A 26,548-nucleotide genomic window follows, 5' to 3' on the forward strand; every position below is an offset into this window, starting at 1 on the left:
CATCTCTGCTGTTACAGATGAACAAAGAGTCTTATTTATTGAATAACCAGGTTTTTAGCAACTTTCGGAAACTGGAGTAATTAGGTTCATTCCTCAGTGAGATGGGGAGAGTTCCAGTGTAACGGGCCTAAGTAGGCAAAGGATTTACCTCCTATGCGAGTACGCTTAAATTTAGGGATCTTAAAACGGCCCTGAGTGGCTGATCTGAGGTTCCTGGATGGGATGTATATTTTTGCCAGTGAGCAGAGGTACTTCGGGGCTGTGCTGGCTTTTCTTTTGTGCATATAAGTGAGTGCTTTAAATTTCACTCGATTTTCAATATTGAGCCAGTGTAGTTTACGTCGGAATACAGAAACTGATTCCCTCTTCAGACCCCCCAGGATATAGCGGCATGGATTAGCAAATTTAGCGGCACAAAAATGGAAATTTAGCGGCACAAATAGGAAATTTAGCTGCAATTTTGCGGCATTTTATGTGGCCATTTTTCCTACAACAAACACATATATCTTAGTTTTTTTAGTTATTTAACAGCATGAAGCTATGTATATTTGGTTTCTTTACAATATAGACACTTTGGGGCAGATTTACAAGCCCCTTGCGCTGCTTTTACGCCGCCGTTGCGTCACTTTTGTGACGCTGCGGCGGCGCAAAAGATGCACCATGGTGCGGGGTATTTACAACGTGACGCCGGAGAGTACGGCCAGGGTGCGGATAGTACGGCCCATGTGCGCAGATTCCGGCCCAACTGCGGATGTAAAGATACGACTCGCAAACGATCTCTGTAAATACTAAAAGTCATAAAGTTAGACCTTTGTCTAAGATTACCTTTGGGAATCGGCCCATAAGTTTCTCATTGCTTAAATGGGTGTAATTTCTGATATTTATGTTTCCCTCGTCTTCATTGCTTGATTTGCTTGTGAGAAAGTGTCATTCATAATCGTTGAAATGTAACTCATATTCGCACTGAAAGTATGAAAATGTCACACATAGCAATCTGAAGCCTTGACAGTTATGCTGTTTTATTTGCGAATAGAGACCACTAATATTTTGGCGCCAGCGCGTACTTTCTGTTCCAGAGGACACTGCTTGTTGGTGGTGCAGCAGATCGCAGAGTATTGTCACGAAGGAAATGGTGGAAAACCACTCGAGAAAGTTTTAAATATTTTTGTTTGAGAAAATTCAACAACAACAAGTGAATCCCAAAAAGAAATTGCTGCTCCTCAACAAAAGCGTAAAGATGAGATCGTTATTCATTACCAATCAATGCTTGGCTTTAACATTAAATGCACCGCACAATTAATTGTTTACCAGAGAGGCTTTTAATTGGGCACCTGCAAAGAGAGGCACTGTGGCATAACAGTACATCACTACTCAAGGCTAAAGAGGCGCTAAAAGGGTTTGTTTATTGAGTAGTTTACACAACGCCCCAGCCCCCTCGAGATCTCCCCCTCCACTGATTTATAACCTTGTGATAAGAATGCCGTTTGATTAATCTCTCTGAAACCTTGTAACGAGAAACATAACAGCCCTGTATATATTTCTCATAAAACCATCAGGGAGTTAGCGGGTATTATATGTGCCTCGGAGATCAGCACCTCTCCCCCTTCGTGAACATCACGAAGAAAGGAAGGAAGGCCTGTCGAAAGAGCCAGCACCTGGCCGTCAGTACCGGGGGATAAGAGCAGGCGCCCTTAGCTCGAGCCATCAGTGCAGAAACAGCAGGCGGCCTTAGCTCGAGCCATCAGTGCAGAAACAGCAGGCGGCCTTAGCTTTGACCAATGTGCAAACCAGCAGGCGGTGGTGACGGCTTGTAGGTTGGCTGGAGAGGCAGGCAGACAGCCACAAACACGCCAGTTACGGTAAACTACCCAATCGGCGCTGGGCTTGGCACCTTCACTCCTTCCTAATGTTTCTGTCACGCTGTGACTTGTAGGTTTGCAAATTCGTGTTGACTGAATCTCCACGATTCGCTGGAGGTGTCAGATTTTACACGAGCCCTTGCGGCAGCTTTGCAAATGAATCCCTGATTCCCGGCCCCTGCTGCCAGTGTATCATCTCGCAGCGGCCTTCATGAAAGGAAACCGAAGCCCGCGGCCTGATAATCTACCTGTTCAAGGTGAAACAGAGGGAATGGCATGCTAGAACTGGGAGTTGGCATGTTTAAATTCCATCAAAACAGAAGAGCTCAACTGCCTACCTTGCTTGGCCTCTCTTTAAAAATGCTTGGCTATCTAGTGTACCCCAGCCAGCTTTCCACCACTGACTAGGCTGAGAAGTTATCAAGGACGCCCAGCCCTTGGTCGCACATTTCCCATCCCAAAATGCACTGATTCGAGGTGCCAAAAGTTTCATGGGACTCTGACACCTCGCCACATGGCAGGAGAAGAGGCGGGGCAGGGCATTCCCTCCCCCTGGTTCCCAGCCTGTGAGGTGGGGTGCGCAGGCCATTTGCATTGCTGATTATTGTGTTTGATCTCAAATGAGTTGCCAAGACAAAAGGCACATTCAGAGCTGTGGTGCGGGGTGTCAGATGTTATATACACCCATTCCAGGACAAAGATCTTTCAGCATGCTGTGTGAAAAAGGATTAACGCGCACACGCATGCACGCAAGCTGTCTGTCACACACACGCTTACGCACACATGGCTGCATGTATCTTTTGATATGGTACATACACACAGACCCCCCAGGATATAGCAGCTTTTGTAAAAATGCCGCGATTTCTAGAAAAATGCCGATTTCCCGGGCACTCTTGTAAAAATCGCGGCATTTTTTCAAAATTGCCGATTTCCCGGCAAATCGCGAAATCGCGATATCCTGGAGAGTCTGCCTCTTAGGTACCTTACATAGTAATCTGACTGCCGCGTTTTGGGCCATCTGTAGTCGGTGGAGATTAGCCTTATTTGATCCCAAGTAGAGGACATTTCTGTAATCTAAACGGGATGTTATCAAGGCGTTCACCACCGTTTTTTTTGGTTGACTCAGGGAGCATCCAGCAAATGTTTCTCAGCCACCGTATAATGATGGAAAAACAGGTGGCTGCCACTCTCGCTGATTGTGCATGCATGCTCAAAGTGTCATCTAGGAGTACCCCTAGGTTACGCACTTGCGAAACTGGGTTTGGGAGGTTGCCCATTTTCTCTGGCCAATGTTGATGGCTCCATAGATGCCTCTGATTCCCTAGAATGACTACCTCTGTTTTTTCTCCGTTGAGTTTAAAAAAAAATTCCTTCATCCAAGTTGCGATGTTGTTCAGTCCAGTTTTAAGCGTAGAGATGTCATTTACGTTTTGTGCCGCCAGTGAAAAAATAATTTGCGAATCATCTGCGTAGGAATAGATCGTGAGTCCCGACCCTTCAACTAACTCAGCCAAAGGCTTAACATACAGGTTGAAGAGAAGTGGACTCAGGATGGATCCCTGTGGTACGCCATGACTGAATGAGTGGGTTTCGGAGCATGCATTTAGAGAGAAGACTTGAAATGTCCTGTTTGAGAGGAAATCCTGGATCCATTTCAGAGCATCCCCACTATTTCCTATGTTGTTGTGTTTAAGAGCACCTTGTGAGAGATGGTATCGAAAGCAGCGCTCAGATCCAATAGGATGAGCGCTACTGTTTCTTCTTTATCCAATTTCTGGCAGATTGTCTCTGTCACACCCAGGAGTGTGGTTTCGGTTGAAAAACCTGCCCTGAATCCGGATTGTGACTGGTGAAGAAGTTGGTGAGTGTTCACATATTGTGTCAATTGAAAATGGATATGTTTTTCTAGAACTTTTGATAAGATTGGGAGTAAAGAAATGGGACGGTAGTTTTTCGTATCCGTTGCATCCACATTTGGTTTTTTTAACAATGGGTGGATCCTGGCATGCTTCCAAAGGGAGGGAACTTTGGCCTCTTTAATTGACATGTTGAGTACCTGCGTTATAGTAGGTATCACAGATAGACTTAACTGCTTGAGAGTGTTAGCTGGGATAGGGTCTCTTGGTGACCGTGATTTGATTGAATTGAATAAGTCTTCGACAGTATTAGTGGTTAATAGGGGCCAGTGTTTTAGTTCATGATTGATCTTTCCTCGATTGGATTTCTGCGTGCCATACAATGCAGTGACCTTTGGTCTTGGGGCCTCAGTGTCCTGTAAGATGATATCTTGATAGATACCTTCCACTTTATCTATGAAGAAGTTCGCTAGTTCTTCACATTTGGATAGTGACAAAGTAGGTGGTTTGGCTATTGCGTCTGAGCCAGCCAACGTTTTCACTGTGTTGAAGAGTGTTTTTGCACAGTTTGAAGCCTTAGAGATGATTTGATTCACGAAGGTGGCACGTGCTAGCTTGCATTCCTTATGGTATTTGCTTAAAGCGGTTTTATAGGCTAATTTGTCTGTGGAACTATAGTTTTTTCTCCAATGTCTTTCAAAAGTTTTACAGATAGATTTGGACTTCTTCAAGGAATCTGTATACCATGGTGCTGGGGGATGATGTGCAGTTTTTTTTTATTTGAGGTAGGTAGACATAGGTCCACTGCTTTTGTAAGCCAGCTTTAGACTGCATTGGCTAGGGGGTCTATCTGTTGCTTAATCTATGGTATGTGCGCCTCTAAACATTTATTCATTTTCGCTACACCTAGCCTCTTCCAGTTTCTTTGCTGATTCTCTATGCTGATTGTGTTGCATCCTCTGTTTGTATTATAGGGTGATAACAAGGAGAATTTTATCTGGTGGTGGTCAGACCAGATTGTTGGCAGTGCTGGTGAGCAGGTGATTGTGTCTAAGTTGGTAAAAATGGGATCCAAAAAATGCCCTGCCTTATGAGTAGGTCCTCCATTTACCAGCTTAAGATTTTGCGAGGCCATGTCCGCAATAAGTCTGGTGCTATTTTTACAGGCGGGATCTTCTAAGTGGAGATTTAAATCTCCTAATACAGTAAAATTGGCCTTATTTGTTATCTGGAAAGAGATTACTTCCATTAATACAGGAATCCAGTTTGTCATCGAGTCGGGAGGTCTGTACATGAATATCCTGGAGAAAATGAAGTAGGAAGAAAGGGTACGTTTAAAGAGGGCAGCTTCACGTGTTGTATTGGGAAGTTGATCAAGGGTGCAGCTATAGTTTTTTTTTTAAATTACTGCAATTCCCCCCCCCCCCCGTCTTTTTAGTACGATCTACTCTTACTATGGCCTAGTCCGAAGGTAGGGCTATTGCTATGTTTGGTCCCGAATTTTCCAGGAGCCACGTTTCTGTAAGAAAAACTGCATCAGGTTTATCATTTAGAAGGAGGTCAAACATGTTAGCACTATGTTTGGGAAGTGACCGGCAATTTATACTTATCATATTATATGTTGTGGGTTTACTGCATTTTTTCCTATGCCAAGGATTTTCAGTTCCCTTTGAATTTAATGAAAATCCGCAGGAGTTGCAGAGAAGAGGCTCTAAAATATTGTGGGCCCTAGCGCACATAACCATAATAGGCTTCCCGATCGTTTTTAGAGTTTCAGCGTCATAGATATGAGTCCCTGTCTTACTTAGTTGTTTTTGTGGGAGTACGATAGATGGTGCTTTCCCTAGTTTTTTACCAGGGGTTGTGGCCCCAGGCGCGTACGGGCGCAGACGGGCTTGCATTTGGCGCGCCGCCGGCACGCCTGCTGCGCGCGTCTGCTGCGCAAAGTTACAGAGGAGTCCATTTTATCTCCGCAACGCCACAACAACTAGCCCGCTGTCCGCTCCGATTTCCTCCCAAGATGGCGGCGGAAATCGATCGGCAGATTCCGGTGGTGTTTTCAGCGTCCCCTGTCCAGAGCCTACTCGTCTAGACCGGGTAAGCTGAGGCAAAGCAGCAAGTCAAGAATTGGTTGATTGTAAACAACAAAATACAGATGATTAATAGTGAACAGTACTCAAAATACATTTAAGAATTTTTTTTAAGGAAATGAATAGTAGTTCATGCTAGGAACAGTTTCTCTAAAAAGTTAGTTCATAAATAGCAACTAAATTCTAAACGTTGGGCTGAACTGCAGACAAACAGTGTATCCAATAGGATTCTCTTCTAAGAAGGTACTGGGTATTGTCTCTTCCTGGCAGAATTGGTACCATTTCTAAGATGCAATATCTTAATTGGCTGGGATTGTGATTGCGTTCTTGGAAGTGGGTGGCTACAGTCGATTTGGTGGATTTGGTTGAATATTTTGAAACAAAAACTGCCCTGCGTTCATCTTTCGCGTGTGATGGTAGCAACAACTGTTCTGTGTTTAGCTCCTTTACTCTGTCTGCGGCCTGTGCTAACGTGGGCTCAGGGTACCCTCGGTCCTTGAATTTTTGAATGATCATGTTTTTGTGCTGTTCATACAAAGGTTGAGAGGAGGCGATCCGTTTGATTCTGAGTAATTGTGAAAACGGGAGGTGTTTTTTGAGAGATAGTTGGTGGAAGCTGTGAAAGTGAAGAAGGTTATTTCTGTCGGTTCATTCAGAGTAAAGGAGCTAAACAGAGAACAGTTGTTGCTACCATCGCACGCGAAAGATGAACGCAGGACAGTTTTTGTTTCAAAATACTCAACCAGAAGCCCAAACATCAAAAAAACGATTCTCAAACTTTGGCCATTACTAGTCTTGGAAGAAGATTTTAACGGGATATTTGCAAACAATCCAATATTTGCCTATGAACGGACAAGAAATATCAAAGAACTACTAAATCGAAAAACAAAAGTCACAGTCAAAGAATTCAAAGGAACATTACCCTGCCACAATTGTGGAAATTGCAATTCCATAATACGAGGTAATGAAATCACTCACACTTTACATGGGACTAAAATCAATTTGAATGTAAATGGAACTTGTGACAGTATGAACTTAGTGTACATGTTGAAATGCCCGTGCGGCTTAATCTACGTTGGAAAAACTACCAGGAAGGTTAAGACTCGGTTAGTAGAACACAAGAGCAACATTTGTTTGAAATCCACCAAATCGACTGTAGCCACCCACTTCCAAGAACGCAATCACAATCCCAGCCAATTAAGTTATTGCATCTTAGAAATGGTACCAATTCTGCCAGGAAGAGACAATGCCCAGTACCTTCTTAGAAGAGAATCCTATTGGATACACCGTTTGTCTGCAGTTCAGCCCAAGGGGCTCAATGAACGTTTAGAATTTAGTTGCTATTTATGAACTAACTTTTTAGAGAAACTGTTCCTAGCATGAACTACTATTCATTTCCTTAAAAAAATTTTCTTAAATGTATTTTGAGTACTGTTCACTATTAATCATCTGTATTTTGTATTATGTTGTTTACAATCAATCCATTCTCTTTCCAGTAACATTAGTATTGCTCCCTCTCTTGGAAGCTTCCACTTGTTTATCCCACTTACCACTCACCAACTTCCACACTCGTATGCATGGCATAACGTTTTTTTTTCACTTTCCTCAACTCGCACCTTTTTTTCGATCGTTTTTTCACTTTTTTCACTTTACGCGTCGATCGCGCACCATGGTAACGCTACATCAGCCAATCATAGTAAGCCTCTCTCACGGCCATGTCACATGACCCATCACCGCCTATTAACACAACCATCCTAGACGGCGGTCACGGACGGATCACAGTCGACAGCAGCAGAACCCGTGAATCAAATCACAGCTGTTCACCCGGTAAGATTAATCTCCATGCTAGCAGCTTTGCTTAAGTCGCGCTTCGCGCGCATACTCTTCTAAATATTTACGACAATCTTTGTTTATTTCAAGGTTGTGCATACATGCTAACCCCGTCGAATTGTCAGTCACCGCGCCGATAGAAGGTTAGTTTAAATGGATCACCTCCTGTGTTTCACTGCGCACGTTTCGCACTCGATTTTATTTTATCACTCTCACAAACGGTAGGACTATCATGCACCGTTGTCTTCACTTATCTATCACTTAGCACGACGTCTGTCCACTCACCTTTGTCGACACGTTTTTCTTCCAAGTAGTTCACTGTTTAAAACACAGTCCCACTAACATACTGCCCTGCCGACCTCTAATGCGTCTTTTTTAAAAACTAATACGAGCACAAGTATTATGAGATAATTGCAGTTACACACAGGCATTGAAAATGTGTTATACTGGATTTGTTCACAGGACCAAGTCCCCTGACGAAGGGCTAAAGCCAGAAATGCATTGGGCGGAAAAATTACTTTTTGTTTCTAAGACATTATGAAGTAATAATGCGCAGATTGAAGAATAACAGAAAATAAAACAACCTTGGATTAAACACATGGAAATGTTTTATTTGAAAGAATCTCATGAAGATACTCTAGCGAGTGCACTTAAGGGATGTCACTCTCGAGGATAGTGACGCTAGACGCAGTGGTTTTAGGTCCACATACCATTGAATATGATTTTATCAAATGAACTTTTAAATCAAGAAAGTTCCAAAAATCATTAAAAGCATCAAGGGATTTCTGTAAACTCATAGCTGTCCTTGCTAATAAAACCGTATCATCTGCATGAGATAAAAGCGGGACAGATTTATTACCAATTTTGGGAAAATCAAGTTCCTTACTTAAGAAAAAAGCCTTCAACCCATTTGTGTAAATTAGAAACCGGAAGAGGGCTAAAATGCACCCTTGAGTGACTCCCTCCGTAGAAATAATTGGTTGCCTTTTTTCCCTTTACTGCCACATCTTATTTTGACTGTGGTACCGGAGTGAAGCCTACGGAGTAGAGCTACAAGTTCTTTTTCCACACCCATACCTTCCAACATGGCCCATAATTTGTCTTGGTTAATAGTATCAAAAGCACTGGATAGGTCCATGAAGGACAGATGGATAGACCTCTTCATGGACCTTACATGCCTTTTAACAATTAGAGACAAATTGAAACATTGTTCGGTTGTTCCCCGCCCTCTCCTGAAGCCATATTGCGTGTTGGACATAATCTGATTTTCTGATGGTCAGTCTTCCAAGCAAGCTAGGAGGACCCTGCCCAAAACCTTAGCTGTGGCATCTATAAATGAAATGGACCTATAACACACCGGATCATTTCTTATTCCTTTCTTAAAAATCGGGACCACGGTTGCTTCCTTCCATGACAAGGGTAATGGGCTTATAATGACTGCTTTAAAAATATTCGTAAGTAATGGTGCCCAAAGTTTAATATTGTTTTTAATGAGGTCAGGGGGTGTAGTGTAGTTCCTATTTTCCCAATAGGCCCTGCGCATTGGAATAACATAAACAGTAGTATCGACGTAGAAGTGCGGATCTTCCAGGTCTCCACTGACTATGCTAAACTTAATTGGGTTTGTTACCAACTAGCTCAGAGGTCACTGGAAACTTTCTTGACTGAATAGGAAGTGATCAGCTTCCCTGGCACAGCCAAGAAGGGATTCAGGTTTCCAACCACCGTGCAACATGACAACTTTGCTCCTCAGATAAGAGTCAATCTCTAGGGTCGTGTGAAACAATAGACAGTTATTTTACTCAGTCAGTTGGTGTGCAGATTACTTTCACAATATGTAGAGAATAGAGAGATGGGCGTTTTCAATAAAGGGTAACATTTATTGAACAGTCTTTCTTCTCGTACAAGAGAAATGAATTGCCACAATTGCAAGACTTGTTAATATAAAAAGTACGTACAGTAAGATGAGTATTGCGAAATAATACTGTAAAAACATTGATATGGTTTCTTAGCCATACAATGGTTTAAAATGAATAAAACATATATACATTCCTATATACATTAGGCTAACGTACTCAACTGGTGCTTCTAACTACGCCTACCCCAGTGTACCTGACCTAAGCCTAATACTTGGGAGGGAGTAAGTGAGTAGCAGTTTAAGTTAAGTTGGTTTTGCCAAGGTTTGCTTCAAGAATTCTCTCTAAAGGTTTAGTCAACACCATACCTCTGGAATAGAATGATGGAGGTCTGGTATGTCCTTCAGGGACTCGATATCCCAGTCACTCGCAAGAGTAGGCTGGAAACGCCGGAGCTGGATTTTCTCGGCAGGAGAAAAGACAGCGTCTCTCTCAGCGCGTCGAGGAGGAGGAGGAGGGGCAGCGTCCGCGGGCAGCTTGCATCTGCTGGGCTCTTGCAGGGGACTGCTGTTCAGCTCCTGTGTTCACCACACCATTGTTCGCTCGTTCGCAGCGATAGCATCAGCAGCGATAACGGCAGAGATGTCTATGAGGCAGCTAGCATTTGCTTAAGGCAACGCTGGTAATATTTATACCTGAAAGGTGCCTTGTTTGACGTAAGTTTTTGGACATAAGACGTCAATAAAGATGTCACTAGGAAGTGATCGTCTATCAGTGCTCATTAGAGTTCTATTACTAATCAAAACATAGCAAGCGGGGCTTTCCCAGGTTGCTGAGTTTTTATCTTGTTGAAGAACTCGGAGTGTTAATCTAGGAATCTTAGATAGTAACTTCTGCTATGTCATTGCACTAATGAGCTGCAAAGGAAGTTGCAGAGGAAGCGATTCTGAAATGTAGCTCTGTTCGTGTGAGGCCAGAGACGAGTTTCTGAATATTGTATTTGATTGGTTATGCCAATATAAGGAATAAATGGATTTATAGCCGTATAGGGGCATAAGGTCACAGTATCGATCAGGGTCCTAGATTAGAACGCAACACCCACTCCACGAATTTATGTCCATCAAATTACTAAAACTAGAGCAATAAGATGCATGTGTAACATTGCCCACCCCAAAAATACATATATGCATTTGAAATAGGCGTATTTGAAATACGTGAAAATATAGGTACTGTACGTCTTGAAGCATAGAAATCATTCAAAATTATAGCATATGCAATCAATGAACGATTTTGCAAAAAGAATTACACATGAAATATCTCTGAATACAGAAAAGAAGGGCGAGATAATTTCATCACATATAAATGCATTGCAGTAAAATGATCTAGAGGCTGGTTGAAAGTTATTATGTCTCTAGATTTATCTAAAAATAGAAGTCGAAGCTCCTGTTCTTTAAGAATAGTTTTACTTTAAGCAAAAAATGTTCGTGCCAGAAAAAGGTGAATACTTTAAAAAGTGTTCAATTCAAAAGAATTCTTGGTGAATGGGGGAAGGGAGTTCCAACGCTTTTAGCAGTTTTTTGTTGTTCAAAACTGAAGGCCGAATTCAGAGTTCATGGGAACGCTGTGTGTCGGAATGCTTTTCAAAAGTTATTGTTTCTGTTCGGGTGAGAACATCATATCAGACAGGCTCCCATCGTGGCCAGGGGCTTTCAAACAAATGCCCTGAAATAGCGCAGCCTCCACCATGTCCACTGTAATAGATAGACCAAATTCAGTGGCTGAGGTTAGGTCGATGGCTATTTCCCCTATTTCACACTCGGCTCTTTTATGTGAGGGATTAAAAATACCTGCAATAGGGGTTTCCCATGTTTCTGCTACCATTAGTGAGTCCATATTCCTCACATCTTTGGTAAACAATGGGCGATTAATAATTGCCCAATTTTTTTTTAGAATCTTTAAGTGAGCCAGCTTGCTCCTTGTGGCTTTGATAAGCTCCCTATCATGAGAGGTGTTAATGTAGAGCACTTTTTTTTATTCCTTGTGAGCTTTGGAGCATTCTACATTAAACCATCGCACCTCAAGCGGTTGCTTTTGGGTGACCTTCCTGGTCAGACTCAGAGCTACATCATAGCAAACTTGCTTGAACGCCCAAACCACTGGGGAGGAATCAAGCTGTAAACACCTATATATTAGGTTATAATTTCTAATAATAGTCTCTTCTTCAAATTTAACCAGGTTTACAAGTCCCCATTTCAACCTACATCCTTTGTTAGAAATAAAATGGATTGGGCGATTATCACCACATCCTCTATATGGATGCAAATCAAAAGAGTCAATAAGAGGGTAGTGATCACTCGCACATTTAGGCTCAACCTTAAAATCCTGAACCAAGGTGGTGAAGTGCTTTGACATTAGCATAAAATCAATGGAACTAGCCCTACCACCTCCGATAAAAGTAGGGTGATCCAAAAATGGCTTACAACTAAAGCTGCCTAAAAAACTTAAATAATTAGCCATAAGAATAGAATTTAGTGCATCACACTACAGAGAGTGGATAAAGTGTGTCAGGGGTTGCCTCTCGGTATCTTCCAACCCACAGACACACTGTGAACTAAACTTACAAATTGAACAATTAAAATCCCCAACCCATAAAAGACATATTGGTTGCCATTTCATGGTTGTTTTCGTAATTTCCACTTGCAGGGACTCAATTACTTGGCAATTCCCTTTGTCAAAAATATTATGGTATCAATTTACCAATAATATTTTGACCTTTGCCAGACCCAAGATAGTTATTAGTAGGAACCAAGGAGATACACTTATGCATTTCAGTACTATTGGTCCATATTGAACCGGCCATAAGCAACAGATTACCACACTTTACTCTCCCTGAGGAAGATTTAGTTGCAGGAATACAGTAGGAGAAATAGCCATCAATAAAAATCTCTTCTAATGACCAGGTTTCCTGTAAGCATAAAAGGTCAAAGCCTTTGATGAAACCCACAATGTAAGTCCCAGGCACACGTTAACAAGGTGTCAATCAAATGTTAGCTTTAAAAGTTTCAAAAAGTCTCAATGTTCAAACTCCAATGTATTCATTCTTGTTTTATTATCCAATAGAACACATGAGAACCAGCCGACACGTGTTTTGACGCCAAAGGGAGTTATCCCACAACTTCCTCAGGGCTTATGAAAGTGATGATAGTCTGGGTTCGAATGCTCTGCCGGTGATAATTCCAAACCGGCTGGTGACGATGTTTCAGATATGAGAAAGACCAATGTCTGAAATCATGTAATAACTTGCAAGAAGTGATGTAATCTTCATTTGAACTAGTTGCCGGTGATAATTCCAACCCGGCTACTAATGTTCTGATTAAGCATGGGCGTAAAATCTGTTCCGTTTACGGAATTTGTGGATTTTCTGCAATTTCGCGGTCCGCGAATCTCGTGAAATTGCAGAAAAATCTGCGAAATCACGTGCGGGACGGATTTTCAAAAACTGAAGTACATGAAGCACTTACAGGGTTACAGCAGGTGCCCAAGTTGAAGCTAATTTCTTTGTCACCATTTACAAAATGGTTACAAAGAAATTAACTTCAACTTGGGCACCTGCTGTAACCCTATAAGTGCTTCCTGAGCGGCGCCTCCAGAGTTGTTGCCTACTTGCAACTATTCTCTGAGAGGGTCAGAGAATAGTTAAAAGTATGGCACAATGCTCCAGGCTGTCACAAAAATTAAACCACAACAGGAAGCACTTACAGATAAGGAAGCAGGTGCGGACTTGAAGCTCAAATTCAGTAACACATTAACCAGCCCCCGGTTGAGGCTGGGCAGGTGTGCTCTCTCCCCATAATCTACAGTGGTGAACCAGAGGGTACTGTGATGAACCAGAAGGTGCAGTTGTGAACCAGAGGGTGCAGTTGTGAACCAGAGGGTGCTGTGATGAACCAGAGGGTGGCAGTGTTGAACCAGAGAGTGGCAGTGGTGAACCAGAGGGTGCTGTGATGAACCAGAGGGTGGCAGTGATGAACCAGGGGGTGGCAGTGATGAACCAGAGGGTGACAGTGTTGAACCAGAGGGTGGCAGTGGTGAACCAGAGGGTGGCAGTGATGAACCAGAGGGTGGCAGTGGTGAACCAGAGGGTGGCAGTGGTGAACCAGAGGGTGGCAGTGGTGAACCAGAGGGTGTCCGTGGTGAACCAGAGGGTGGCAGTGGTGAGAGGGTGCTGTGATGAACCAGAGGGTGGCCGTGATGAACCAGAGGGTGACAGTGGCGAACCAGAGGGTGGCAGTGATGAACCATAGGGTGGCAGTGGTTAACCAGAGGGTGACAGTGACGAACCAGAGGGTGGCAGTGGTGAACCAGAGGGTGGCAGTGATGAACCAGAGGGTGGCAGTGGTGAACCAGAGGGTGGCAGTGGTGAACCAGAGGGTGCTGTGATGAACCAGAGGGTGGCAGTGGTGAACCAGAGGGTGGCAGTGGTGAACCAGAGGGTGGCAGTGGTGAACCAGAGGGTGGCAGGGGTGAACCAGAGGGTGGCAGTGGTGAGCCAGAGGGTGACTGTGGTGAACCAGAGGGTGACTGTGGTGAACCAGAGGGTGCTGTGATAAACCAGATGGTGGCAGGTGTGAACCAGAGGGTGGTAGTGGTGAACCAGAGGGTGGCAGTGGTGAACCAGAGGGTGCTGTGATGAATCAGAGGGTGGCAGTGGTGAACCAGAGGGTGGCAGTGGTAAACCAGAGGGCGGCAGTGATGAACCAGAGGGTGGCAGTGATGAACCAGAGGGTGGCAGTGATGAACCAGAGGGTGGTAGGGCTGAACCAGAGGGTGCAGTGATGAACCAGACGGTGGCTGTGATGAACCAGAGGGTGGCAGTGGTGAACCAGAGCGTGGCAGTGATGAACCAGAGGGCGACAGTGATGATCCAGATGGTGGCAGTGGTGACCCAGAGGGAGGGTGCTGTGATGAACCAGAGAATGGCGGTGATGAACCAGAGGGTGACAGTGATGATCCAGAGGGTGGCAGTGGCGAACCAGAGGGTGGCAGTGATGAACCAGAGGGTGGTAGCGATGATCCAGAGGGTGGCAGTGCCGAACCAGAGGGTGGCGGTGCCGAACCAGAGGGTGGCAGTGATGAACCAGAGGGTGGCAGTGGTGAACCAGAGGGTGCTGTGATGAACCAGATGGTGGCAGGTGTGAACCAGAGGGTGGCAGTGGTGAACCAGAGGGTGCTGTGATGAATCAGAGGGTGGCAGTGGTGAACCAGAGGGTGGCAGTGGTAAACCAGAGGGTGGCAGTGATGAACCAGAGGGTGGCAGTGATGAACCAGAGGGTGGCAGGGGTGAACCATAGGGTGCTGTGATGAACCAGACAGTGGCAGTGATGAACCAGAGGGTGGCAGTGGTGAACCAGAGGGCGACAGTGATGATCCAGAGGGTGGCAATGGTGACCCAGATGGAGGGTGCTGTGATGAACCAGAGAATGGCAGTGATGAACCAGAGGGTGACAGTGATGATCCAGAGGGTGGCAGTGGTGAACCAGAGGGTGGCAGTGGTGAACCAGAGGGTGGCAGTGATGATCCAGAGGGTGTCACTGATGATCCAGAGGGTGTCACTGATGAACCAGAGGGTGGCAGTGATGAACCAGAGGGTGGCAGTGGTGAACCAGAGGGTGGCAGTGGTGAACCAGAGAGTGCTGTGATGAGCCAGAGGGTGGCAGTGATGAACCAGAGGGTGACAGTGATGAACCAGAGGGTGACAGTGTTGAACCAGAGGGTGGAAGTGGTGAACCAGAGGGTGGCAGTGATGAACCTTGAGGGTGGCAGTGATGAACCAGAGGGTGGCAGTGGTGAACCAGAGGGTGCTGTGATGAACCAGAGGGTGGCAGTGATGACCCAGAGGGTGGCAGTGATGACCCAGAGGGTGGCAGTGATGACCCAGAGGGTGGCAGTGATGAACCAGAGGGTGGCAGTGATGAACCAGAGGGTGGCAGTGGTGAATCAGAGGGTGGCAGTGGTGAACCAGAGGGTGGCAGTGGTGAACCAGAGGGTGGTAGTGGTGAACCAGAGGGTGACAGTGGTGAACCAGAGGGCGACAGTGATTAACCAGATGGTGGCAGCGATTAACCAGAGGGTGGCAGTGATGAACCAGAGGGTGGCAGTGGTGAACCAGACAGTGCTGTGATGAACCAGAAGGTGGCAGTGATGAACCAGAGGGTGGCAGTGATGAACCAGAGGGTGACAGTGGTGAACCAGAGGGTGGCAGTGGTGAACCAGAGGGTGGCAGTGATGAACCAGAGGGTGACAGTGATGAACCAGAGGGTGGCAGTGGTGAACCAGAGGGTGGCAGTGGTGAACCAGAGGGTGGCAGTGATGAACCAGAGGGTGGCAGTGGTGAACCAGAGTGTGGCAGTGATGAACCAGAGGGTGGCAGTGATGAACCAGAGGGTGGCGCTGCTAAACTGCCCGGGAGCCCTGTGGGTGTGAGCCCCCACGCTGCTGAGCTGCCCAGGGGTTGTGAGCCCACGCGCTTCTGAACTGCCCTGGGGCCCAGTGGGCGTGAGTCCCCGTGCTGCTGAAATGCCCCGGAGCCCTCTGTGTGAAAATCATTCGTGCTCAATTGCCTGGGAGCCCTCTGGCTGTGAGCACGCATTGCCCTAAGTGCCCCCTGTACATATATACCCGTACCACACAGCACCATTGTGCTCTTGCACCATGAAGTCTGGTGCCTGGATGCTCCTGATCCGTGTAGGTGGTACCACCCTCTGGTGCAGTCAAAATGTAAAGTCATAACTTGCAACACAGCACCAATAAACACGTGTCCCCCCTGGCACCGGTATGTGCATGTACCAGGCGTGGAGCACTCGCATGCCACTGCACCTTACTGCCCAGCGCCAGCATATGCCTGCCCGGGGCAGTTTAGTATGAGATGGGACATTGTCCAGCAGCAGCTGCATGCGCCTGAACCCGCTGAGCAGGATCAGAATGGCTTTGTACCAACACGCGCTGCAGAGCTATCTTGGACATCTGAAGGATTCTGAGGCCCTGTGCCAAACGTATTTTTGCATCCATGAGTTTCCCGAGCGCCATCCCCGTATAGCTCCTGTGACCAGGAGGCTGCTTTATCCTCATCTGCTGCTCTGCTTGGTCTCTGACCCTTTTTAAACAAGATGCATGTGAACTCGCATAGAAGCCCTGCCCGTTTGGCCTCGTCCACCACACACTAGCGGTATGAAACTTCTTCCCGCCCGTCCCCACTATAATGACAAGCTCACTCAAGGGACCTCAGCGCCTTTTGGCGCGCTGGCAAAGTTACAGGCACACGTGGTCACATATTTGTGCAAATGGCACAAAAATCTGCAAGTTCGCTGGAAAATTCGCGAACTCACGGATTTCTTTTACCATTTTGCACGAATTCGCGGACCGCGAATTCGCAAATTTCGCCCATACTTAGTTCTGATTAAAGGTGAAAAAGTCCAAGAAATAGAACAGGTATAGTATCACTAAAGTATATGCTGCCCCAGTCAGCAGAGGTTCTCTGAGGCTGACTGTCAACTATCGGAGATAGTATATATATGTAGACAAGGTTCTACAGCCTGGGAGCTGTGGTGTAAAAGACACAGTATCTATGGCCCATAAAATACTAATCCGGGCTCGTTTTTGTGTGTTCTATTGAATAATAAAACAAGGATGAATACATTGGAGATTGAACATTGAGACTTTTTGAAACTTTTACAGCTAACATGTCATTGACACCTTGTTAACGTGTGCTCTGGACTTACATTGCATTGACATTGTGTAGGGTTTACCTTACATACATTTAGGGGTTTTAGGGAATGATCCCCTTGTCTGGTAGCACTGTACACTCAGAATCATTTTACACAAACCGATTATCTAGCAGAGCGCCTTCATTTCCTGAGTCGCTAAAAACCCTTTAGACATAGCGCAAACCTTTGAAACCCACCCAGTCCTCATCCCTCAATTCAGAGTGGATGCCTGCTATGTTGCAAGACAATATTTGAAAGTTATCAGTGGCAACAGATTCCTGCTGAGCTAAACCCTGATTTATGCTGGCAGGCACCTCCAATATGTCATCAACTGGTGTGACCTCTTCAACAGATACGTTTACCTCCCTACAAGTTATGCCCCAAAGATTTTTTTCAAAGTTAATCGAGCTTCCCTCATCATCTGGTTGACAGGACAAATTCTGCAGTCAATCAATATTAGATAGACCGGAAAACAAATCATAATGATTTGAAAGAGTGATAAGCTGGGAAATGCTAAATTGCCTTGTTTGGGTGTGCCTTTCTAAGGTATATGCGTCCCTTGGATGAGGATAAAAGAACCCTGGGGGATTCTCCCCCAACACATCCTTAATACACTGCATCACAAAGAATGTACATCTTGGGTCCCTAAAAGTGAGGACCACAGATTTCGGTGTGTGGCCTAACCAGCCCACCCGTCTTGCCATAATGATGTTGTCAAACAGCTTAATTCAACAATTTATTTTACTATGGCACCAATGGGCAGATTTGTTAATGAGGCTTTGGGAGTTTTTGCGCTTTATCACAGGCAGTGGGGGGACTCCATCTAATCCCATGGTATAGGTAGTGCAGTCCAGCGGGAGATTTAATAAATCTTGTGAACCTTCCCTGCCCCTATCAGTCGATGAGAGTGGTGGGCAGTTGGTGTTTACAAGGCCCACTCTCCCATTGGTCCGACCGTCCGCCTGATCCGTTCAAGAGTGCCACCCCCTTCACGATCCTCCTTTGTTCTCCTAGATGGAACAGTTAGCCAGAGATCTAGGTTGGTCCGAAAAGTAGTCTTACTGGGGTCCACTACTTTCGAAATGGGGGAATGAGTGATAGTCGTTGTCATGGGAGTGCCTTCAACGGGGATTGGCATCAGTGTGGGTAGCCTCATCCCTTCCAGGGTGAAGTAATGTTTAGTTTTTAGAGTTCCTCACCAGTAAACAGAGCTGCTCTTCAATGCGGACCAGACATTCAAAAATAGGGTTCATGGCCTCTATTGTCATGTGAATTACTTTGGTGAGAAAGGGAGTATCCTGTCACTCCTGCAGACCCCCCCCTCCCCAAACCACCTCTTGCCCTACCCTATTGGCACTTCCCTTTGGAGGCTCCTTCTAGTTTATTTTAAGCACAGGACACTGACCCTTTGATTTGGGATCTATCTCCGCCCCCACTGCCCTTTACCTTTTCCCTTCTACAACCTGTCAGCATCTGGGCTCCCTCATGGGCAGGGTTGGGGACGTCAAATTTGAGCCAATATTTTTACAACAGATTTCTTTAGTGATAATGTTCACCTCTGGCGAGAGTGGTAGCGGGGGACCTAGCCTCAATATCACCCATATAAATGTCCGAAGAGGCCAGAGTAGAATTTGGTGGAATAGGGACAAGTGGAAGTCTTTGCTCCTTTATTTTGATCTCCTTGTTGATTACTCCCAGAGCCAATAGTTGAAGGAGGCTGACTCAAAGCCCAATGTACATATATCATAATCAGTACGCCTTGCAGAACGCTGTTCAATCAACACAGACCCATAAACTTGCTGGAATTGTCAATGAGTCTTCAGTCGCTGAGTACAAATGATTGATCGATTCCTCAGGATTATATGTCAGCTGTAAAGATGTGGTATGTCAGCAGGAAACAAACTGCATGGCAGCAATCGAGTTGTGGTATGGCAGTTGTTTGAATTGTAGTACAGCAACAATAGTAGTGTTAAATGTGGAAGTTGTGTTGGTTTCAATGTTTTTATATATGCCTGTGTCCCATCAGCGGCATGCAGCATATACTGCAATATGCCAGTGGCGGATTCCTCATGCTCACATCGTTGGAGCTGTACATTTCCTCCCTTGTGGCAGTGTCTCTGCTGCATCAGAAGACTCAGAGTGCAGACTTTTAACCACAAACAAATTAATGCCTCTATCTTTGCCGCCTCTCTTTTCTTTCCTACAGGCGCCTCTCTCATATTTCTGGTCACCGGTCGTACTACCTGAGGGGAGCTGGTGCATTGCTCCAACATGCCCTTGTGCAGTTTACCATGAACAAGCTGGTGAAAAAGGTAACCGACATTCAGTTCCTGCATAACCATCCTCCATAATATGTGGTTTCGCTACACACCTCGAGGAAGGGATGACACCTGGGGCCACATTACTCAAGTGTCATGAGGCATAACCCGCATTTGTGCTCATTTTTGCACACCTGAAGCCTTTCCTTTTAATGGAATGGACTTCAGATGCTTGTGCTGCCCTTTATGTAATACTGATTGTCCACGTGCACATTTTGCACCCATATTATCTCAGAGCGGCATGCACTTATTTGTATGTGAGATTAACCTCACACAAATGAAGAAACTTCTTTGCCCTTCACTAACACCCTCCTACCATAAAGGACACAAGGGCACGAACGGCAAAAAGCACTTAATAGACTCCTTTTTTTCACCATTATCCGATTTAATTTTCAAAGGCATTTTTTAAATACTATTTAACTGACCATTATTTTGACCATACTTTGAGTTAGACTTGAATGTATACCAGCGAACTGTTGGATGTCTATGTGAAATTATTGGGTATCTTTCATTTTCATTTTATTTTACTTCAGTATCCACATCACACCCCACTATGCCACTTGCACTGTTATCTATTTATTGTTTTGTCACAATTTCCATAAAAAGAAATGTTGTGAAAATTGAAAAGAAAAATAGCATGTAAGAAATGTATGGGCTGTTGCTGAATTGATACAGTTCATGTCGTTTATTGAATGACTATAATGTAGTTGTATTTTCACTATAATTCATTTATTTAATTTGTAGGAAATCCCTCAGTTGGGAACAGTCTTTTTACTATAGGTACCATTAACATATGGAATACAGGATCAGTTAATGCGCCCCTAGATACTGTGGCTTAGGAAGCGTCACATGGATCTCAGGGGCACACACGCCCTACAGGAGTCCCCCACTTGTGAATGTGGTCACATATCTGCAGGAGAATTCCTCAACATTGAAAAGACTGGCAAGTTGAAACTGCTATCCCTTCTTTTAAAGCTGCCTTATTCCCAGAGGCACATACACCTTATCGGCTCCAGGTGCAACAGGTGAATGTTTGCTCGGCACAAGCTAGCACCGTCAGTCAGTTTACAGAAATAGGCTCCTCTGGGTTTATTTAACCCAGGTGGAGAAATCAATGTAAGCCCAATTAAGATCTGAACTAATCAAGGGTAGTAAGAGCACAATGCTAGGAACACAAACTCATAATGACTAGACACATTAAGCCAGTTTGGTGGGAACATCTGACCCAGCAATAAAAAGATCTAGCTCAAGGAAGAGCTGACCAAGTAAGAGTGGACCAATTGACCTAGACAAGGTAAGACCACCTGGCTGAGTAAAGGGAAAGCCACAGCAACCACATACAATGGGGCTACCTAACTTAGGCTAAGTGGGACATCTTGGAGTTGAATGGATGGAATGAACCAACCCAGTAAAAATAGATATTCATGTCACAAGCTAAAAGTGATTGACTAAAGCACCTCCATTCAGTCCAGGGACAATGGAGCCTACTGACCTAGAGAACATGGTACCACCGGAGTGAGGAAAGAGTAGACAATTTGACTCTGTAAAGAGGAGGCAACCAAAGTGAGCAAAAGTACCACCACTTAACCAATGAATCTGTTTTTTACCGTAGTCAGACAGTACCACCAACCAAAGGAGGATGGTACCATTCAATCTAAGGGACAGGGTGACATGCTAACCTAGGAAAAAGGAAACCACTTGAACGAGGGAAAATAGGGCTACCAAACGAGGAAAGTGAGGCCACCAAACAAGAGAAAATGGGGCCAGGCAACCCATGTAAATTACGACCACCAGTCACCAGATATAATATACCAGCAAAAGCAGATGAACTGTGACAATAATGCATTTTCTCTTCTTGATTGGGTTGCCACTGGTATCCTAGGGCTCGCTGGGATAACTAGGTCACTTTCTTTGGACACTTGACTCTACAGGACAAACTCGAGGGAGTGGTAAAGGCTTCGGAACCTAGTTACAGTATAACACCATTAATTGCTCTTGATTAATTCTGTATTCCGTCAGAACAATATCTGTTATAAATAAGGTCACTAGGTCGAAGCCTAGCGTAAGACTGCACACATGCGCAGTCTCGCTGGCAAGATCTTATGATCTTGAGGGAGATTCACTAGTTGGCTTTAAGCCCGCCCCTTTTTCCCATTGGCAGGCGTCACCTTTTCTGCTAAACGGTGGCCGGCCATTGGGAAAGAGCTCTGTGTGACGTACTCTTTTCTCTCTTTCTGCCGTCTAACTTGGACGGAATGCCCTGACTTACTGCTGGCGTAAAAGGTTTGTTATCTTTATAAGGCAAAACAGATGGCCCCATAAAAAAGATAATAAACCTTTTACGCCAGCAGGAAGTCAGGGCAGTCCATCCAAGTGGAACCGCAGAAAGAGAGAAAAGTCGGCGTCATGGCGAGTGCTTGTTCTCCTGTGTTCTTGTGACAGCGTCCGCCTCTCGTCAGGACCGCAGCAGCGCCAACACCCGGAGCCCGGATTCCTGGAGCATGGCATCGAGGATGGAGACCAAGCCAATCCTAACTTGTCTCAAGACCCTGCTTCTGGGGTCTGTCCGTGCACCCGACCTTTTAGTTGGAAAGCACCTACTTCACCTCTTAATAAAAGCGCCTACTGGTGGAGTGCAAAGTAATTGAGCAATGCTTTGTTTGGAACGGATGGGATGCTGTATCCAGCCCAGGGTGTGTGTGTGTGTGTGTGTGGGGGGGGGGGGGGGGGAGGTTGAAACGAAGTTAGGACGGTAGGAGCTGCACTTATAGTCAGGGGAAACGTGGCATCTTTCACACAATAGCGTAGCGCACACACTTGTGTGTTTGTGGTGAGCGGAGGGGTAACCCTCGGGGATGTGAAGTTAGGCCACTTTATGGCTGTGCGCTTTGTAAGCATCGCTATTTGTCTGTATTAACACCAAGTAAACTTAGGCCAGGAAGTGCTTTGAAACCCTTCATGTAACACCTTCACGTCACGCAGACTCTCCCTCAGTATTGTGTAACAGCCGAGGGATGCGCCTTAGAAAGTGGATGCCCTGAGTGTGCTAACCCCGGCATAATGCAGTTTATGTACCCCTCCCTGGTCGGGTGTCAAACCTCTGAGCTGTCTCGGCAGCGTCTTTCTGTCTGTCCTCTTCCAGCGCTATGCGTTCATAAGTGCGAGTTCCTTGTTGTGTTTGAGCGGAGTAACGGCCGGCGGAGGCCTGCAGTCTAGTCCCAGTTTTATTATTGTCTGTTGTGCAGTTTATGTACCTGTTGTCGGGGTGTCAACTCGCTGAGACATCGCGGGAGCTTCTTTCTGTCGATTCTCTTCTAGCGCTTGGAGGGCCTGGCGACCTTCTAAGAGAGGAGCTCTGCACACCCCTCCAGGGCCTCATCCTGCTCCTCCCGCAGTGACCCACCGGGTCGAAGTGCCTGTACAAGTCACGAGGCGCTAGTGAATGTCAGGCGGGCCACACCTTGTTTCCTGCTGGCTGGGATGCAAAAGCTCCCGTGCCTTTGTAGTTTTTTATATTTACGAAAGCAAAATGCGGATCATTATGTGCTCCTTGGAGTGCCACGTCCTGGCATCTGATAGAAACGAGCCCTGTTACCTTGCATATCTCACACGCGGGGTGAGAGGGGCAACTAGGCGGCGGAAAGCGAGGCCCCCTTCTGCGGGGTTTGGTCCCAACTCCCAAGGGGTATAATGTCCCGGTATTGGACGGTAAACTCTTTTTTTTCTCCTTATTACTTACAGGGGGTGCATCAACTCCATTCCTTTGAGATGGTCAAATAGCACCAAGAGGCAAACCGCTATCTGTCCTTGTGTCTACCTCATCGATGTCACTATACACCCTTTCTTAGGCGTGCCTCGCCCACTTTCCCACCTTAACCCCTGGTGGGATGCTTCTAGGCGCTGCTGCCAGGGCACGCTTTGGACAGTTATGCAGAGGAGGATTTCTGTGAGCAAGAAAGGCGAACAGGGGAAAGAGGCCTTCGTTGAGCGAGGGTGTGTGGGTGCCGGGCAGGTAGCGGCGCTCGCGGCGAATTCCTGGAGATGGCACCGGTCCTCCTGGCTTGTGTGATGTGGCTGCTGCCCTGGCCTTGAGGTGGGCTGGGTACAAGCCAGTTACACCAACTGGGCAGGCGTTTACAGGCTGGTTCTTGAGCACAGGTCAGGCGGTAATCATTTATCTCATCTACCACTGGGTGCGTTTTACATATCGGTATATGGTTGCCCCCCAGATACACACGCACTTTCAAGTGCCAGGCACCAGGGCTTTAAGTGGGATGAAAAAACAGGGGGTATCTCAAAGGGGCGTGGCCAGTGTAATTAAGAGCGTGGCTTTAAAACACTTACTCTAAAAATCTGTGTTTAGCATAGTGTGCCACCCCACTTGTATTTTGCTGTTTCTGTCATTGCATCCAGATATGTGATGCAACAAGTAACATCATACCCTAACAAGAAAGGGCTATTGGCTTTGTCAATGGTTATTGTTTGCATAAGATAAATAAGCTGCAACTATGGCTTGTTAAATATAATATTGAAAAAGCTTCCAATGAAATCCCTGCTGACCCTGCCACAATCTTGCGTTTTAGAAAGAGAAGGGAAATCCAGAAAGAAAATTACTCTTTAAAGGATATCACTTCCCAAACAACTTTTACCTGGCATGACGTCATGCCGTAACTTCTCCACTAATGAGAAGTGAGCAGTGTTGGCAGCGCACATCTACATGCCTGCTGTCTCGAAATGGGTCCATATTGGGCTGTTTTGCGACCTGGCACTTTTTTCTGGACTACAGTGAAAGCAAACGGCTGTCACTGCAGTCCGGAAAAAAAACAGACCGCCTGTGCCAGGGCTTAAAACAGAGCCCGATAGAGACCCGTTTCGAGCCCCCTTAAAAAAACTGCTGGTGCTTAGACCCCTTGAGACCCGGCCCACTTAAAGCCTTCCAGGCACCATCTTCCGCGAATACGGGGCAGGCCAGGGCTAGACGGTCACTGCCCGATGCCTCGGGCAGGATTAAAGACCTGAAGACCGAACGGTTCAAAAGAAGAACCCCTTCTGGAACCTACTGGGGCCGCCCTGTCCAGTGCCCACACTTTACCTTTACTCATAGCGCCTTCTACCGCTCTTCAGTCCTTTCTAAGCGCTGTAAGGATGCTGTGCTGTTACCGATAAGAGGCATACTTGGGCCTCGGAGGTAGTTTTAAAGTCAGGGTTACTTGCGCACGATTACCTCTCCAGCAGACATGATGTGCCTAGAAATCCGAGTGACCATTAAGAAAATGGGGTGACCCATAAGGCATGGACCTGGGTATATATTGATATAAACAGACAGTGGTCCTGAACCTATAGATTCTAATGATTGACTTAATCAATTGTTAATCATTATTTAATGTGGAGCAACACTGTCCAGTCTGCTCCTTAATACTCACCACGGTTAAAGAAAAATATTTTTCTGTTTTATTTTTAAATTTTCATTTCTATTAGTAGTTCATGTTTTTTACAATATATTTTTCAAAAGTAGATAAAAACAAAGAGGTTGCCCCAAAGGAAGCATGCAAAGAAAAGATGTGATCAGAAAAATGAAACAAGTGAGAAGAAAAGAGATACACAGCGGTGGACAGAAATTATTCACATTATTTTTACAACCAATATCGGACATATAATTTACTGTATTGAGTACCTGGCCAAGACTATTTTAATGATTATTGCAATCACAACATTGTAATACATGAGCCTATATATCCTAGATGTTTTGCACTATATACAATGATGTTAAACAATTGGTCCAAGGTTATGTAATACTGGTGTCGACGTTTCGACTCGTCTTATACCCAACGGTGATTTAGACCTGGGGAGGCCCCCGTTTGGGGCAACCTCTTTGTTTTTATCTACTTTTGAAAAATATATTGTAAAAAACATGAACTACTAATAGAAATGAAAATTTAAAAATAAAACTGAAAAATATTTTTCTTTAACCGTGGTGTTAGGTTTTTTCTCACTATACTAAGTAATTGAGTATTAAGGAGCAGACTGGACAGTGTTGCTCCACATTAAATAATGATTAACAATTGATTAAGTCAATCATTAGAATCTATAGGTTTAGAAATCCGAGTGGGCCCCGGCATACCTTAGGTGACAACCAATAACCTCCAGGTACCGAGGGTGCTGGCAAAAAGGTTCACATTTATTGTGCTGTTAATGGTGAACTTTATTTGTTGGGGGGGTTGTCAATTATTGTAGGATGTCTTGACCGTGCAGCTTTGTTTCCTCAGCTCCTATGGTCAGCTTGGGTAGTTGTGGAGAGCTACTTAGCTCAATTAATAGGAGGCTAGATATGTGGCCCACTTAGTTTCTAAGCTCTTTCTGGAGGCTGGACGCTAGAATCCACCCGCACGTCTGTAGTTCTATCCTGGGGCGCCCCAGCCGGGCTGATTTAATTTTTCCCTAGACCCTCCATATCACCCTGGGATGTGCTGTGAGGGAGTTCAACGAACAGCACATTCCAAGCACACACCTGGGGCTGCCCTGGTCGGGCTCCTCCCACGGTTACCTGCGGGTGGCGGGCCTTCGTAGCACTTTCAGGCGCTGTGCTGTGATGTTGCATAAAAACGTTTTATGCTGTGAGGCAGGGGTATACTAGCACGTGAACCGAGAGTGCGGGGTCTTTTATAAAATACTAGCAGCCCATCCCGACGTTGTCCGGGTATGAATTGCTGCCAGCCAGTAGTATATTGTTTTGTAGGATTTCGTTTTGATAGCATTTCTTAAATGTGACAGGCCTGTGAAACGCTCCGATTCACAGTGCACTGCTGATGCACTTAAGAGTGCGTGAACTCGAGTTTCCCTACTTTATTTTTCCTTGCAATATTATATAGCGCGAACTCGACAACATGGCATGAGCACAATTTACATTAAAGAAGAACACATTCATTTGTGGTAGGCATGGGGAGACAAAGCGATTTGCCTGGAATCACAGGATGTT

General features: G+C 45.4%; 1 protein-coding gene across 1 annotated transcript in view; it reads left to right on the forward strand.

Annotated features, from left to right (window-relative positions):
- SARS2 (seryl-tRNA synthetase 2, mitochondrial) overlaps window positions 1-26,548 on the forward strand; it is a 278,053-nt gene that overhangs the window by 200,140 nt on the left and 51,365 nt on the right. Inside the window, exon 7 of the mRNA XM_086938739.1 lies at window positions 19,461-19,566. Within this exon, the coding sequence (XP_086794865.1) occupies window positions 19,461-19,566 (106 nt within the window). The remainder of the gene's footprint in view (window positions 1-19,460; window positions 19,567-26,548) is intronic.

This window comes from Lissotriton vulgaris, chromosome 9 (assembly GCF_964263255.1).
Source record: "Lissotriton vulgaris chromosome 9, aLisVul1.2, whole genome shotgun sequence".
Taxonomy (NCBI): domain Eukaryota; kingdom Metazoa; phylum Chordata; class Amphibia; order Caudata; family Salamandridae; genus Lissotriton; species Lissotriton vulgaris.